The 18,842-nt window shown below is 37.9% G+C and overlaps 1 protein-coding gene across 6 annotated transcripts in view; it reads right to left on the reverse strand.

The window, feature by feature from the left end:
- SMAP1 (small ArfGAP 1) overlaps nucleotides 1-18,842 on the reverse strand; it is a 93,508-nt gene that overhangs the window by 15,380 nt on the left and 59,286 nt on the right. For all 6 annotated transcript variants that reach the window (XM_090136189.1, XM_090136188.1, XM_090136191.1 and 3 more), the window contains one exon: nucleotides 6,387-6,471. In XM_090136189.1, coding sequence (XP_089992315.1) covers nucleotides 6,387-6,471 — 85 coding nt within the window. The remainder of the gene's footprint in view (nucleotides 1-6,386; nucleotides 6,472-18,842) is intronic.

Here is an 18,842-nt window from a genome sequence, read left to right on the forward strand (position 1 = left end):
TTCTGAATTGATTTTGGTATACATAAAACCCCAGAAGGTTTTTACAGCATCTTTTTCATACAGAGAATTAAGAAACAGCCAGGTGGAAGGGTGCTGGTCTGCAAGTCTTTAGAGACTTCTTCAGACACACAAAATGATTTTGTAATTTGATTTAGCATCAGTCAGGATCACAAGTAGCTTGGTATTCGCCAACTCACAAATCCTCTCCCTGTCAATGTGAAATGCAGACCAAACTGTGCACACTAGCAAAGGCATGCAGATCCAGTGACAAAACACCTTGAAGGCAGGGATACAAAGACAGACGCACGTAGCATTCACAAGAAATGAAACCTCAGCATGTGTGTTTCTTGCTTCAAGTTCCCCAAAGCTTGTCAGGATAATTATACTGTCTGCAAGGACTAAGACAGACCAAGGAACTCCACAAAGGCAAAATGGCCAGAGGAACGGCTTCAAATTATTAGATCTCATATGCTAAAAGTAAACAATGAACTGAACAATGACAAGGATTAAAGCAATTTGTCCAGCTCTGCTCAGCACTGGTGCAGCCTCACCTTGAGTACCACGTGCATTGCTGGGCGCCACAACATAAGAATGTCATAAAACAGTTAGAAAGTGTTCAAAGGAGGGTTACAAAGATGGTGAAGGTTCTAGAGTGCAAGGTGGCTGAGGAGTGGCTGAGGTCCCTGTGTTTGCTCAGCACAGAGCAGAGGAGCTGAGGAGAGGCCCGATGGCGGCTGCAGCTCCTCACAGGAAGCGGAGGACAGCGCTGAGCTCTGCTCTGTGTGACAGCGGCAGGGCCCGAGGGAACGGCATGGAGCTGTCAGGGGAGGGCAGCTGGGGGTTCGCAAAATGTTCTTCACCAGATGGCTGTGGGCATGGAACAGGGTGCCCATGGCAGTGGACAAGGCCCTGAGCTGCCAGAGTTCATAGAGCGTTTGGACAGCGCTCTCAGACACAGCGTTTGAACTGAAGTTGGACTTGTGATCCTCATGGGCACCTTCTAACTGGGGATATTCTGTGATTCTATGATTTTAAAAGCCACATCAGTCAATTTAATTCCTATGTCAGCATTTGACTTTTCTGGGAGATTTTCAACAGTATTGAAGAACGAGGTCATCTACGATTATGGCATATCTGTTTATACCTTAGCTATGAAGGTCTCCTCCTTCTCCTATTTCTGTTCTGATGACTTGAAGCCAGTGGACACTGTAAGTATAATCTGATCCATCATTCTGCCCGCAACAGTGCTTTAAGATGCATGCAAATAAGTGTATTGTCAAGCAAGTAATGAGCTTCTGGTAGTTCAAAGTACTCTATTCATTTGAGGTCATTCTGCAGGCAGGCAGTTCCAAAAACATCTCCCAAAAGGTTGGCTGCTTCAGATAAATTTAGGAATGAATAGTGCATAATTTTCATGCAAATGGATTGTCTGGAATTAATAATTTAATGTTTTCATTTTCTCAGGGAGTCATATGGATTAGAAAAAGTCTTACATTCCAAAAGTGGTTCAGGTTCCCTCAATCTAAAAATGTTTATCATCTAAGACTTTAAATATACACATAATAATTTAGTAAAACAAGCATTTCTCATATGTAAAACATTCACGGTAGAACACAATTGTTATAAGAGAATGGAATTTTTCAAGCAGTTAATATGCTGGTTATAAATTAATATTATGAAACCCGGGTTTTTGCTAGATCAGTCCAAAGCTGTTTTAACAGCTATACGTATTCTCTAAGAATAACACTTGATAATGCTTTCAACCTTTTACTAAATTCTACATTAAAAATTTCTGCCTGCATCAGGGCAGAAATGAGACATTCTGAATGACTCCTTACAACACAGTTTCAGCTCTGCAGGAGTAATATTAATAGGAGATCCTGTCTTACTCCTTTCTCAAAAATGCTGCAGTTGGAATATTAGGCAAATCCTGCAACATTTTTTTTCCACCATGAAACTGGAAGATTCCAGAACAAGATAAATTTCAGAATGTAGAAAAAAAAACCTGTTTTCAATCTTGTTTATCACTTGTAGAAATGTTAGTATAGTTATAAAAATGTAAGTGTGCAGGCATACACAAACTTGTGTTTCAGTGTAATTGTTTACACATTTATAGAGATCATGGATATTCCCAACTACAGCATACCAAGCCACTGATTAGAAGCATTTCCTCTTTTCTCTCCTTCTTTACTTTTTTAGCCTATGAAAGATGCTCCAGATGAGTTCTGAATTCTAATATTCTAAAAATGTTACTTTTCATTCAGCTTTTACTGTCTACCAATAAAAACTGACAACAAGAAAGAGAAATAAACATGCCTGCAGTCTTTCTGGCAATTAGCCAAAACCAGATGAAGTTATACATATATTTTGAGAAATGTATAGCTTTAACCAACATATGTGTTAGGAAGATGATCACAGAGTTACTCTGAAACTATTTCTAATGAACAGTACTACCATCACCTTAGGAGAGAATACACCAGTAGCTAAGGATGAAGGACAAGATGGGCACAACCCCTGCAACATGAGCATATCACAGGCAGAAGTGTCACACGAAGGTGGAAAAGGTCATGAAGAAAGTCATCAGGTGCTGGCTTTTGTTGCTCTTCCTATATCCAGAAGTCCTAAACCCTTACTTTTTACCCTTACAGTGATATGACAGGTAAATATGCAACTTCTATCTGCCATACTATGCAACAGCAGATATTGCTTATGCTTTCATTACAAGAAATCCTTTTTAAATTTGTTAGCAGAAACAAAAGGTATTTTACCAGGATATGCGTAGTAAGTAAAGAGTTCTAGTAATGTTTACCATTATAGCTTTTCTGCGTATAGTTTATTAATTTCTGACAATACAATTTCTAATTCAGTGCTTCCTTTTGTTGTGAAAACTTTAATACACAGCATTAATATGTGGTACATTTCTCTGCACTAGTGGTGAGTGACCAATATAAGAGATGTAAAGGCATGGCAAGAAAGAGAAGCAGTAAGAAAGACCTATTCCTTGTATTACATTTCTGAAATTAATTGTAAAGGAGCAAACTATTTACAAGACTTAGCATCTAAGCTGTGTTTTTATACACATGGCAGTCACACTAAAACTTGCAGTAGAGGAGATATTTTGAATATGTAAGTATTTACTGCACCAAATTACTAAAAAGACAGAACAAAGAAAAACAGTTGAACACTTTAAACAAAATCTGTGACAGAGATACAAACAAGAATCCAAATGATGGAATAATTATTTACTGCATTACCAAAATTTTACTTACTGCCAAAATCTTTGTAGAACTACTCATTTGAAGGTCTTTGCTGCATAAAATTTCTAAAATAAAATCTGGGGAACCAGAAAGCTAGCAAAGCTACATGCACCAAGTGGTTATGTATATTTTCATTTGGGATGGACACACTGTATACCAACCTAAGCACAATCAATATATCAGCAATACTATATAATTCCTACTATCCTACATAAATACGATTTCTTTTTTACAAATGTTTTTTAAAGCTATCTTTCCTTCATCAGTCTGACATAAGTGGAATCACATAACTTGTAAGAGAAAACCCCAAGCTACCAAGCAGCACAGAGGATTAGCAGGATTAACACTGCCGAGACGGAGAGAGCCCTGACAATGACTTAAATGGCAAAGAACTTTGGTTCACATGCTGTGACTTTCAAACAGAAAAAAGTTTCTTATAATACCCCCATTAAAAATTAATGTTATAAAATCCCATATTACCAATTTTTGCATTAACATCCTCACATTCTCAGCAGTACACTCTCTCAGTATGGGGAAGATCCAACTAATTGTAGAGATCATTAAAAAACAGCGTTGTCAGTGTTAGCCTAAAGAAATAAACTGTGATTTCTCATAGCTTGGGAAGCGAGGGAAAAATGTGGGGCCTCACAGTATGAACATTAAGTAACACCACTGTTTGTGGAGAACAGAAGAATATTTAGCTTGTGCACATTTGTTTCCCAAATTTTTGTATCTGTGGATTATTGAACTAAAAGGTACTCTGAAAAAGAAGGCCAAAAAGCACAAATATTTACGTAGCTTGACCACGAAAAAAATGAATTTCCAAACACTACCTCAGTAACAACCACTCTGCAAAGGAACCCAAAGGAACTATACATATCAATTTTCAAAGGCTCAGCAGAAACTCTAACATGGCAGCACAGTCACCAATGACAGCCTCTGCTACTATTACAAGTTTTGAAGATACAAATTGTTAAACATACTACTTTGAGAATGTTGCATTTAGTAGAGAAAAATAAAAAACAATTTATTTTCAGAAAATCACTGAGTCCAGTTACAAGTGCTACTTGTTTTTTAAGGGTAAGTCTTGTTTCACAGTTCATTTACCTTCTGATGAGGTCAATATTAAAACCCAGCAGAGACACATACACACAAAAGGTTATGTTAAATTCATACCCCAAAAAAGTTAACTTCATACTCAAAGCTAGCACAGATGTATTCTAAAGAAAACAAGAGGCTGGGCTGTTTAAAAAGCCAGAATTCTTCCAGCATGAGTTGCAATCCATTAAAATTACCTAATTTGCTATTACAAATGACTCTGATCCACCCTCGTAAAAACTACCGTTGTTCTCAATTTGCAGAAATGAAGACCTGAGAATGAATTATTGTCATTAGAAATACGTCCACTCAGTAAGAAGAATGAGCCATACCATCATATCCATTCTAAAATTGTTTGATATGGCATATATATAGCATTGAAGAGATCTTTCTTTTAAAACTATCTGAATCAACAAAGTAATAACAAGCAGCCCTACCGCGAGAATTAATTACAAGATAACTCCAAATGAATTATGCAGGTCTGGTCTCATTAATCCATCTCGTTTGCAGCTCAGTGGATTCCAAGTGATGCTAGCTCATTACACTGCCTTTCAATTTATTTTGAAGTTCTTAACACTCCCTCCTCTAACATCATTTTTTGCTACAATTATAAACTTTGCCCTTTGTATATCCCACCCTGTTTATTTACACTGAAGAACCTCAAACGTTGAACACAATTATAATCTTTCTATTGTACATTATATTTTGACATAATCCGAGTTCATTATCATATCATAAAATGGTATTACCAAGATTTTTTTTCAAACCATAACTAACAAACTATGGAAGTCTGACAATTTCAGAACCACATACTGATTAAATCTCAATGCTTAATTAGGATGTCAGTCAGGTAAAGGAAAATAAGAAAGAACTGGCCTTCCATGAAGCTTGAGTTACTTTTGTTTTTAACAGGTTCATTCTATATCCACGATCTAACTTTTCCTGTTAATTAAGTTTTGCTTGCCTATGGTAACATACTGCTTGAGATATGGACTGCGACACATACACAGCCAGTATTTTACAGCCATTTTGCATACAGAGGGAAAATAAATTGCATTCTGACTGACAGCATGAATTGTGAAACAGGGACAATACTATTTGCCCTGCTGCAACATTATCATCTTAAAATGAAAACAAAACAAATCATTTTCAGACAAATTCCAATTGGTACTACGGGCTAAAAAAGTACATTTAAAAGACTTATCTGCCTCCTTCAATGAACTGTCAATACTATGGCAAAATCTAGAATAACCAGTGTATCAATAAGCATTCTAATATCCACTCCCAATATGTAGAGAAACTTTCTAACGTTACACAATAAAAGAGATTAAAAATAATTATTGCAATATTTTGTTTTCCTATCTTCTGTTTCTATCCAATGGGCAAACACACTTGTAGATTATACAAACATAAACTTCAACAAGCAAAGAAAAAGTATAATAACACTACTGTATAGGCAGATGGTGCAAATGAAATGACTGGAGTCCAAAACAGTTTATTTACACAACAAATAGATGGTTACCTGCCAGAGAAGAAAACAAAATGTGCAGAAGGTAAAACTGAATGACTGTCACAGTCAGTTCACAAGACTGCAACACTCAGTGTTTACATTTTACAAGATATTGGTCAGCTACAGTCAGACACTTCGTTGTTCTTTTAACTAAAATAGAGATTTTATCATATAAGGCATTTTAGAGAAATACAATTCAGATTACCTCCGCATTTCAACTAAAAAATATGCCAGTACCATAAACATTGAAATATCACAATCCACAAGCCCTTTGAAGATCACTTTGATAACTTCCCCTTCCCACAGGAGCTCATTACTCTCCCTAGCAAAATGCAAGTATTGATATACACAGATCCCCATGGCATTTTCCTTTGTAGTTTTAAATTCATAGACTCAGTGTCATGGTTTTCAAATTCAGCTAACAATGTCAGTAAGCACAGAGAAAATGAAAACATATTTATTAAAATTTAAAATGATGTGCACAAGTTCCATAGAAAAACAGGTAATTATTTATTGCTTACCAAGCCCTAAGAGGTCAATAGTGGGTTCTGATGACTTTTTTGGACTTCCTTTGGCTTCTAATTGCTGATCCTCTTTCTTCTGCGGCTTTAGAGGGAAAAAAAAAAAAAAATCACAGTTAACTTTTTTGAAAAGGATATGAGGCTTAAAAAATTCCCATTACAGATGCTAAGCCAACATCAAAAATAAAAGCCCTTTTCTGTATTTGCTTATTGTAATGAATTTGATTTGTAACGAGACAAATTGCAGTTGTGATCATAAAGGACGAGGCATATTACTGTAAAACATAATCCTTAATCCTTTGCTGATATGTAATCAATTTTTAAATGAGAGTTGCAGAATAAATTAGAAAAAAAAGTTGAAATCTTATACTGAGCCACTGCTTATCACGCACTAGGCAGAAATCCGTCTGTAATCTGATTGACTAGCTTCAGCCTCCAAACTATACTGTTCTGCAGCATTAAGAAGGTTCAGGTTTTCAAAAGCTTGCATTAAAAAATGAGCAGCAGACTAGTGACACAATTTACCCTTCTTGAAAACAGTATCAGCAGAACGTGCAGACTTTGTGGATGCTAAGCACAGAAGGACATAATCGGTTTTTTTGGTCTTTCTTTCTAGCCTGAAGGCAAGGGGCATTGACATGAAATCTAATTATGAAAATGACTTCATAAATCTATTTATAGTTCATGTCACACCAATATCTGGTTGGTCATCCTAACTCATCTGAACATCATGTTTTAAAATAAACTGGTTTACAACATTGACACGGCAAACATATTCTCTTTTGCACGTGCACAAGACATGCATTTACTCCAGAAAATCACAGACAGGTGAAGTGGACTGGTCGACCAGTGAGCACAGCAGTTAAGTAGAAGTGACGACTGAGTAATGGTAGAAGAGCACTGTCAGGCTGGGCACTGGGCTGAGACCAAGAGAATCTACTTTACTCCCACCATTATCATTCCTATAACCTGGCTTTCACAGTTCCTGAGGTTGCTCTAGTCACTAAATCTTAGTATTAAGAGAATTTTACGCAACATACTTCAGCATGTGGGTATGAAGTTATTAAGCAGTCCCTTACTTTCTTCTACTGCAAACTCAGGACAGAGTCATGAGATTGGTGTTTGTGAAAGCACTTGAAAGCACTGACAAAACTCAAGAGTACTCAAAGATGGCTCTAGTGAACAGCCTAATTTACCAACACCCCTCTTAGATGAGAAAGCACCCATTGATATCCTCTGGGAAATATCTGCAATGAAAGAAACTCCATTTCTGCAGTGACGGGGAATGGGAACCTGAACACTTAAACTCATCTTTGTTCATCTTTTAGAGACATATTTCCTCGCGCTTGCAAAAAATCCTTTTGTTGACTCTGTGCACTTCGCTCAAGAATAAATGGGAAGCTGCTGCTGGAAAAATATTCCATGGCTTCTCCAATTCGAAAGTGTCTTACAAGTACCGTGTTTGAACACATTATTTGAAGAACAGCAAACATTTTGAACACTTCTCAATACTGCAGATAAGTATTTCTGGTTATGAGAAAAAAGTATTTCTGAAAGCAAACTTTTGCACATCAGTGATTTTTAAGAACTGATCATTCAAAAACAAGGTTTTCTACAGCTGAGCATATGTCTGAAAAGATACCACAGAACTTAAATTACTGTCACAAATATTAATCAGATTTTACAAAAAATATTTCAGAACAGAGTTTATCATAGAAATTTGTCCACTTTGTTCTCCTCCAACTCCGTACAGAACACCATGGATCACTGAGGATGTAAAAAAAAGTGTTTCTGACTTTTTGCCTGAATTCATAAGACTGATTTTTTCTTTGAACAGTTTAACATTTCTGAGTATAGAACAACAGCTTCTTTAAACTGAAAAGCAAAAGTGTTAGAATTACACTAAATATGTAAGTTCTCATAACTCCAGATGAGGTTTATGGTAACTATTTGATTGTGTAAGTTTGTAATAAATTAAAGCTTAACAGGGTTGGTTTAGAGGGCAAACTTCTCACAGAAAACAAATCAGCTTTGCATACGTTAGTAAATCCGAACAGATGGCATTGAAATAGCAGTTTCTTTTGTTTAGTACTTATTATTGTAGCAAAATAATCTTTTAATAAATCTAAATATAAAAAATACAGTACTAATCATGTACTTGAGTCATCTTCTTTGTTAAATGAACTTTCTCAATAATCATTAATTGCCTATTTAGAATCTGATAAGACAATGAATGTACAATGTATAGAAATTATGTAAGATTCTCTAAGGCACCTTTTCCCAGTATTGTTCTATTTCTTGATCAGCAATTTCTTTCTTATTTTACTCCCTCACCAATATCTAAAGAATAGGTTTTCAGATTACTTCATAGCTAGCTACACTAGGAGACTGCTAAGTTATTCGCATGCTTGTTAATACTGCAAATATTTATTGTAATTTCTTTGAGGGAGATTCTCAAAGCGTTATTCAGTTTCTCCTGTATATATATATATAGCCAGTTTTCACCAAGACTAACTTTCAGTCTGAAGAAAAAACCCACCCCTATCCATCAACTTACATTTTATCAATACTCACTAGCAATACTCAGCAGCAATCTAGAATAATAACACTATTTCATCTGAACATTCTCCTATTCTTAATTTTAGCAGCGATGCTACATCGCTTCCTCCTCTTCCTACCCTCCATTCCCTGACCACAACAAACGCCAGCTGCTGGAGTTTACTATTCTCCTGTTTGAGAGTTTTTTTTTTTTTTTTTTAAATAAAATAACCTCCAAAACAAAAATTAAAGTATAAGACGCTGCATGCCATAAGGGCTCTTGTGCAAATTCAGAAGACATTTAGTTTGGTGCATAACGTCTACCATGACTGGAAGAGGACCTATCTGAAATAACCTATGCTTAGGCATAAATTAAGCAAGGATGGCACTGCTGGGCAGAAAGGGAAAAAAGAAACCTGCATACACACAATTACTCTTAAGAATACCTAAATAAAATGCTCTTTGATGGCCTGAGACAGTTCTCTCTTTGCCCCCTGGATTTTGGGCTGCCTGACTGCACTGTGATCTACCCAAAGAAGGTACAATGAAAATACAATGAAAAGCAGTACCTTACTAAAGTGATCTACAGGAGAGATATTGGCATATTTCTGAGGCTGGAGCAGAAGACCAGCACAGATCCCTTCCAACCTATATAATTCTGGCACAGATAGGCATTGAAATTTCCAGAAAAGAACAATCACATCAGAGCCATTTGAAAGTTTTATTCCAAATCCTCAAGGGAAATGTGATGTTTAATTTCTGTTTAGTAGCTTTGATCCAACAGGACTCACACATGACTAAGCTTTATGTAGAGAGTGCTATTCAGAGATGTTAAAGCTAAATGCTGCGCACAGCGAGCACAGAAGCATGCAAAAAAAAACAAACCCTACATAACAAGGCAGTGACATTTTGTTAACTTACTGTTTAATTCAGTGCTTTATCTAAAAATTACTGTATTTTGCAGCAGTGCTATGCTGCAATAGTACTGACAAAGTACTATGACAAAAATCCGCTTGTGATTTCTGCTGCACTAAGATTCCTTTTGGTTTCTGTCCTAAGAAAAACTAAGCCTGTTTTAGAGAGTGCTAGAATAATCCCACTGAAGTTATCACATCTTCAGCTAGGTACTGCATTCCTTTATACAGCTCTTCAGATTGGCAAATCTTGGAAGTTCTTGTATTTTCACTAATAAGGTAAGCCTCCTAAGCAGTAAAGCAGGAAAATACTTTCTCATTACCAAGCCCCAGAATGGACATCATCATTGCACAGATGATACCTAGTTCAAACACAGTCACTTTTAATTGCTTTTTCCCCACCAAAGCTATCCTTTTAACCTTTTATTTAAGTATTTCTCCTGAGCCTGGAGAGAAGGGGAGGCTCAAGAGAAGCTCATCTGTGTCCATAAATACCTGAAAGAACGGTAACAGAGGACAGAGTCAGACTCTGTCCAGTGATGGCCAGTGTGAGACCAGGAGGCAATAAGCACGAACTGGAGCACAGGAGGTTCCCTCTGAACAGCAGGTGGAATTCTGTGTTGTGTGGGTAATGGAGTACTGGCACGGGCTGCCTAGAGAGGCTGTGGAGTCTCCCAGCTTAGAGAAGGTGAAAACTATCTGGAGTGACTCTTGAACCACAGGCTGAGCAAGATGACCTCCAGAGGTCCCTTTCAACCTCAATCATTCTGTGATTCTGCCAAGTGATACAGCACATAGAAATTGTTAGCTACAGCATTCAGGCTGAATTTAGCATTCAAGGCTGAAGAACTTCCATACTTTCAGGTACACTAACAATGTTTTAACTTTTCAGTGGAAGGGGCTGAAGCAGTCTACTATGGAAGACTGTGGGCAATGCAGTTCCAGCACCAAACACTGAGTAATTTTTAAGGCACTCATCTATCTTGACTGCTTATAACATCAAATGCATGGAAATCACTGTTAAGAATTGGTTTATAGCCTATTCTTGAAGCTCTGAGAGATAATTTTAGTAACATTTCTTATGATTGCTTCAGAAGTAAAAGCATCTACTGTAGAAATATTATGTGATGTTCATATTCCATACGTTAAAGAAAACTGGGAAAAAACAAGGTTCTACTGCAGCAGAGGCTACAGTTATGAGCATCCCTACAGACATGCCAGTGTGTATGGGATGGCATGGAAAGGCACATACTTAACAGGACCTAAATAACAATAGACTAAGAGTAGCTGTTTTTTCTCCATTGTCTAAATAGAATTTCCCTATATTATTTTTCTAAGAAGAATATGTGTGTTATGCGAGACTAATACAAATTCAACTCCTTCATAAAATATCTGAACAGAAAGCAGACTAATTGCCAGAACCTTAATCGCAAGAGCCGTAGAGTCTGCATTTTATTAAAGTAAGATAAACAAACTTGTGTAATTAAAATTGATAAAAGTTGCTGTCATGGAAACAATTCCCTCTTTAAGTTTTTGCTCTGGTTCTATTTTCTATTTACTACCCAGTGATATCTCACTGAATCCTAATTTTATACCCCATTGAAGCTCCACAATACAATAAAACATACTGTGACAACATAACACTAAAACCTCATCCATAAGAAGTACTTAGATAATATGATATATTATAGGATTTAAAGAGAAGACATTTAAAAGTAGAAACCTCTCCTAACTTTAACAAATGAAATGAACAGGTCAGAGAGTATCTTCTACAAATAGGAAGAAACACCTCTTTCCTTGTAACGTGAAATGGAAATACAGAAATGATTATATGAATTTTAATTTCCTCACACCTTTACTGGAAGTTAATTGTCTTAAATTCAGCAGACGAGCATTAAATGCTGGCAATCTGCACATACCTGTACACTGTAACTTGGTCAATGTTAACATTTTGTGCTAAGAAGCCATCCAAACAGAATTCTTGCCCTAACTGCTGTAAAAAGCAATCAACTGTGGATAAAATCAGGCCATCTGTAATATATTACACTCTTTAAGCAAGTACATAAGCCTGCTTAAATAGTTTTATGTAATGTAATTTTTCTAAAGGCCCACACTGAGTTTATGTTTTCATTATGATGAGTGCACTCACCAGTCTGCTTCTAATCCACTAGGTATTACATAGTCAAAAACCACTTACTGATCTTGTTCATTTCCCAACATTTCATGGTTAAGATAATTTTTAAAATTTGAATATAAGGCAAAGATTTGATTTTTATTTTGTTCAAATTCTGACTACATTCTTCCAGAATTAAAATAGCATAATTCTAGAAAACCAATTTCTCTATTTTCATAGGATGTGCAAGTTTGCCACTGCGTCATGAAAGACTAACTTATAATTCAACAAGCTACATTTAATGTTGCACTGCTGTTTTCTTTCCTGTTTCTTTACTCATTGTGTGAGATAATAAAAGTGATCTGAGATTTAATTTGAAAAACAGGATTTGTAAGAATACTAGTTTAGACCAGCCAAAAATAAAGGTTTTATTTGTCCCTACTAAGTTTCAATTAAAAAAAAAAAAAACAATGCTCAATATTACTCTCACAATTAATTGCTTTAGATATAACACCATTCTGGTTCAATCTAATTTATGTGAAACACTTCTTAAATCAGTTAAAACCAAATAAATCAGCAAGTAACAACCTTAATTACTCTATTTACACATCAAGGTGTATGGTTGATTTTATAGATTTGTTTCTCCCTCACACGTTCATCTAAAGCAAATCTCCTAGAAATTAAGAATGCGCCTTTGACAAGGACAAGAGAACTGAACCACAGAATACTCAGAGTAGGAAGGGACCTCTGAAGGCCATCTAGTCCAACTCCCCTGCAATGAACAGGGAACATCCACAGCTAGATCAGGTTGCCCAAGGCCTGATCCAGCCTCACCCTGAAAGCCTCCAGGGACGGGGCATCAACTACATCTCTCCAGGCAACCTGTTCCAGTGCCTCATCACCCACACTGTAAAAGACTTTTTCATTATATTCAACTTAAACCTACCATCTTTAAACTTGAAACTATTTCCCCTTGTTCTATCACAACAGACCCTGCTAAAGAGTCTGTCCTCTTCTTTCCTGTAGCTCTCCCTTTTAGATACTCAAACATTTCTGTGAGGTCATCATGGAGCGTTCTCCTCTCCAGGCTGAACAGCTACAGCTCTCTCAGCCTGTCCTTGTAGAAGAGACATTCCATTCCATGGATCATTTTTCTGGCCTTCCTCTGAACGCACTCCAACAAGTTGATGTCTCTCCTGTACTGAAGACTCAACATCTGGGTGCAGTTCTCTGGGTGAGGTCTCATCAGCACAGAGCAGAGGGGCAGGATCACCTGCTGGCCACGCTTCTTTTTATGCAGTCCAGGATACGGCTGGTTTTCTGGGCTACAAAGGCACACTGCTGGCTCATGTCCAGCTTCCCATCCACCAGTACTCCAGGCCTTTTTTGGCAGGGCCGTGCTCAAGCTTTTCATCCCCCAGCTTGTACTAGTAGTGGATGTTGCCATGACCAAGGTGCAAGGCCTTGCGCTTGGATTTGTTAAACCTCATGAGTTTCACCGATCTTTTGTCCCCCATTTTGCTCATCCAGCCATTAGGCTTGGGGTAGGCGAGATGCTAAGAGGGGACACAGATGGGGCAGCTTACTGAAATGACCATATGATGTCCTGTTTTGAATTTCACCCCATCAGCATAGGTAATAACTACCTAATATTCCCTGTCTCTATCATGCTACAGACTTTGTCAAGCAGATACAAGGAGCAATTTTGGTCACATAAATCTCCTGCTTCTGGAACTCAGCCTACAAGTCACAGTGAAATCTCAAGTTCTGTTCTCCCATTGAAGCTCAGTATATATAAAACCCTTAAATCCCTGAATCACAGCATTACAGTTTTGCAGCAGACTCAACCAGAAGTCCACTCCTTCTTCCCTGGAATGGGTAGCCATGCTTTCTTCCAGAGTTTTACAAAGCAAGTCTGCAATGCCTGAAGCATAAGCTGCATGCTGTAGAGAGTCCAGTGTCCCAGTCAGGCATTTCATCAGATTTTGTTCAGCCAGCTATTTCTGAAGATAACCGCTGAATGAATAATTCATTGTCTCATCAGAGAAAAGAGAAATAATGAAAGCATTGCCAAGTCAATCCTCTTCCTTCCTCTGCACAAAGATTACGGAACAGCGCCTATGATGTTGTCTACACGGGATACAGTTATCTCATGGACAAGACAAGAAGGAAGGTCAAGGCCACCATGACTGACAGCCACACATCTACTAAATTCACATGCATAAGAGGATACTATGAGGTCTGCTGCTGATGTTATCCATGCCACCAGCTTGTGTTTCCCTGACTCTCAGCACAGTGCCCACACACGCTTGGTTACAAGATGCAGAAGACAAGTAGAGGAACGGGAAATGGCAAGTTGGATATACAGACAACATGAGGCCCTCCAACATCAGTTAAATGAAAAAAAACAAACATTAATATTCAGATGTAGCGGCAATTCCATAATCTCCAGTTATATTCATCCTTTCCTTTTTAATCATTACTGTAATAACACAGGAAATTAATCCAAGCTTGTGAAGTGATTTAAGAACACTACCCATATGCTGCAGTCCTTTCAGACCATTTTCAAATATCACCATGCACTCCAGAGTCTACAGGCCAGTCTGAGCTCTGCATTTATGAGACACTTGTTTGTACCTTCCCATCTACCAGATAACCCTCCTGTGACAGAGGCAGCTGGGGACATTTTGCCCAGGAAATGACAATGATGAAACAAACTTGTTTGGTAAGGGTAGGTTCAGAAGTGTCAGCATGCAGAGAACATACTGAGGTTATTTTTCATTATAAATGAGTGACTCTGGGACAAAAGAATAATGCTAGCTAATTCAAGTGCCGATTTTCTGCTTTTCTAACATTATGCCAGTAATCTATGTATGTACAAACTATGGGTTTAACAGTTCTAGAAGGCAAAGGATATCCAACATAAATGCAAAACAAAATACTTTAAAAAAAACAAGCGGAACTTCTGCTAATTCACTACCATAAGATGCTCGTGCAAACGATTGAGGAGATTTCAGCAACAGCATTTAAGATTAACATTAGGGTTGGACTTGATCTCTTAAGGTCCCTCCCTTTCAACCCATGCAATTCTGTGATTCTGTTTACCTTATTCTTTTTGCATTAGCTGTGAATTAGTAGGAGGAGTAGCATACATGGTTCAAGACATGACCAGTAGCTCTCAAGTTTCAAGTAGGAGCATTTGTAAATTACTATCATGAATACCTCTCCTACTCTGGAGTAATCAATCACTGTCAAAGATCTGTTCCATCAGCTGTCCAATCCAACTATCTGCTTCTATTTTCATACTGAAATATTATACAGAAAAAATGCCTCTCTGAACATTTTCCTCAATTTCATACTTGAATGAAAAATTCACATGAATCTATAATTTAGTCTGTTTCACACACATCAGATCTACTCAAGCATTTATTTCTTTACCGTACTGTAGCTCCAAGAAGCTTTATGAAAGCTAGAAGATCCATCAAATAATGTAGTGAAAATCATTCCTAACCTACTTAAAAGCAATTTCCAGTTTACTCACTAGAGCTTACAGATGCTTCTGTGCTTACTGAAGTCCTTCTCTGCTCTTTATTAGGTAGGGACTTCATGCGTTGTGCATAAAGTAATTGGATTCCTTCCCTCTTCATTACCTGCTTGCAATATAACTTTTGAGGGCAGCATAAACAGTGGAGAATTCCCATATGAGAAATTAATGTTAGTCATTTACCATAAGATTGCAGTAGGTCTATAGATATGATTTTTCCTGACAGCTTATATACTTTCACTACACAAGTTAGTTTAGTTTAGCTAGTATCTATTTAAAGCATTATTCACAGGTGTTATAGAATTTTTAAAGAACATTTTTCAGCTCTAGGACCTGACAGGTAAATAAATTAAAACTAATTCTTCCATAGTAATAAATTTGATTCAAGTTAAAGAAAATGTGTTGTTCTGCTTACCTTCCTGTAAGATATTAGTACTTTTCTCAAGCTTTTAACTAAATGTAAAAAAATGCAGATTGATTCTTTAAAACTCAGGATATTTTCAGCAAAAGATGAACTTCCATTTCACCTAAATTGCAAAAAGAGCCAGAAAAGTAGCATACTGCATCGAACCACAAGATACCCAACTGTAAGAGATTATTATTTTGCATCATCATTGTCTCAAAGCTTGCTGAGGACACAGACGAACAAGTTCAGGCAAGTCCTGGTCAGGGGTTGAGAGACCTTTTGTCTGGAGAAGTTTGATGGACAAGTCTTGGGCAAGGATTGCGAAATCTTTTGTCCGAGGGTGACAGATGGACTGGGCCGGGGGCAACGAGAGAGAGATAAGCTGCAGATTAATAGCTGTGAAGTGGTCTTTTGTGTGGGCTTATCTCAAGGAAGATGGCCATCTCGGGAAGTACTCGCAGGACTCCTGCTCAAGCACCCAGGGATGTCACGTAGGCAGGAGAAGGAGAAGGATAAAAAGAGGAATCGAAAACCATGAGAGGTTGAAGGTTTTCTGCCATCAGATTCCTCACCACGGAACTCCTGCATGCTGACGGACTCTCCTGGGCCTGCTACCTGAATCCTGCTGCTGCTTCCTCCTGGATTGGCTCTGCGACTTCTTCCTGCTACCTGTTGCTGCCCCAGGCCTTCCATGCTGCTGCTCTCCCCCCCGCTGCTTCTGCCTCGGACCTTCGGAACGTCGTGCAACGGGACCGCCGCTGGATCCTGGTGGTGACTATCCCCGCTTCACGGCATTCTTGCTTTTTCCTAGCTTTTCTATCGCACTCCTTCCGTTCCCCGTCTCCCTAATTAGACTTGTAATAAACTGGTTGGACTAACATATGAACCGTTGTTTCTTAATCTCACACCGGGTATACAGATATTAAAAGAACCACAGCTCCCTCCTATAAATTGGAGCATGACACCAACAGCGATATCGCTATGAGGCCGTACCGATTACAGTATCTCAGCATGCAAAATCTGATGCATTTCTAATCAAGACAAAAAACACTGCACATCAACAAAAAAAAAAGCTGCAACTCTTATTGAAACTAGAGTTACCTCAAACAAGCAGCTCACATCAGGGGGAAAATTTAAATTTGTTATTTAAGAATCTACTGCAATTATTCTAATTAATCACTCTCTGACACTGAACTGCTCACACTGATGTACATAAATTAAATTAGGCCATTTATACCAAACAAATCAACAATACAGAATCAATTTTTTTTTAAATAGGTATCTGTACACAAAAAGCCATTTAGTTCAAACGTTTCTAAAGGCAAACATTTTTAAGGTATCCTCAATCTAAACTTTCACTCTAAATACCAAAGTATTTGGATTTCATTAAATGTTCACAGCTAAGGCAAAGCACTTGCCCTGGTTTTGGCCAAGAGAATTTTCTCCAAAGTAGCTGGAATGGTGCTGTGTTTTGGATTTTTGATGAAAATAATGTTGGTAACAGCAATTTTCAGTTGTTGCAGAACAGTGCTCACACTAAGACAGGTATGTTTCAAGTTCTCGTGCTGTCCTGCCATCAAGGAGCTGGGTGAGCACAAAGAGCTGGGAGGGGACAGAACCAGGACAGCTGACCCAAATGAACTAAAGGGATATCCCACACCATGTACAAATACACAACAGTGTCTGAAATAAAGGGATGAGTTCTTTATCCTAAGAGTTTGGCACATGCAATCTTTTGGTGCTTTCCTCCACGTCCAGTAGGTAACAGTCACAACAAGAAGCAGGAAACTGGAGCTAGAGATGACAAGACTGCTGAGAAGGACAGGCCTGCAGCCTGCATGCAGAGGTAACAATATTTGCTACAGATTCTGGAGGTAAAGATTCGAGCAGAGCTTGCTGCAGCTGAGAATCCTTAAAATGACTGCATTTGAATCTCGAAGCAAGGACCCACTTACAAGGACACAACAGGAACAAGGGAAAAGCTGTTTATCAACCCTTTTCCTATTTTGTCTTATCTGGTCATGAAAATTGATCAGATAAAACCAAAGTATTCTACTTCTAATCCAATAAAGCCTGTTTTTAAAATCCTAGAGAAGTCATTTTAGAGGAGAAAAATCTAGACATTTCCATCTTAAAGCTATGCTCATGCAGCATCCCATTACAGTGCAGCTCCATTTGCAAGCTGCGAAATGCAATACATGTGGTTTGTATTTCTGCAAAGTTGTCTTAAACATCTTCAGTGTTAGAATCACAGAAGCTGAGTTCATAAAACAAGAATAAGTATTTCTCCTATGCTTACACTCAGCTAATTAGCCTGGACAATATGACAGTAATACAGCTACGTTTGCTCCAGTTCTTTAGCACATTTACAACCATGTGGCACTGCAATATGTTTTGAAAACACATCCTGGAAAGGATAACAAGACCCTACACACACAGGTAGTCACAGGCTCGGAGCATGGATCTTTCCAGATGCTGGTATCCTATTCATTGGCTAATTCAGCTCAAAATGTACTGTTACACACACATGCGAGCACACCGTGGGTGCCTCCAATAGCTGGTCATAGATATGCTGCCTTTGCAATAAGCAGCTTCTAGATGCTCATCTCTCCACCTGCTGACCCACAGGCTCCTCTGACCTCTTTCCTTCCAGTGATTGGCACAAACCTCTTATCCTACTCGTCTGATACTTTGTTATGTACCTACCCTGTAAACTGAGGATTTAAATATTTAAGACAAAATCTACACGTTCTCTTGAACGAAAGTTACATTTATACACAGTATAAAATGCACTATTTGCCTAGTAGACAAGCCTGCAGTAACTTATTTTGACACAAACTACAACATCCTCGAGATGAGAAATGCACTTGCTGAACAATGAGATGCAGAGATTTATTTTGCAACAGTACACTGACAGCCAGGATGAGGACCAACTGCAGAA

This window comes from Phasianus colchicus, chromosome 2 (genome assembly GCF_987193195.1).
Source record: "Phasianus colchicus chromosome 2, bPhaCol1.hap1.1, whole genome shotgun sequence".
NCBI lineage: Eukaryota > Metazoa > Chordata > Aves > Galliformes > Phasianidae > Phasianus > Phasianus colchicus.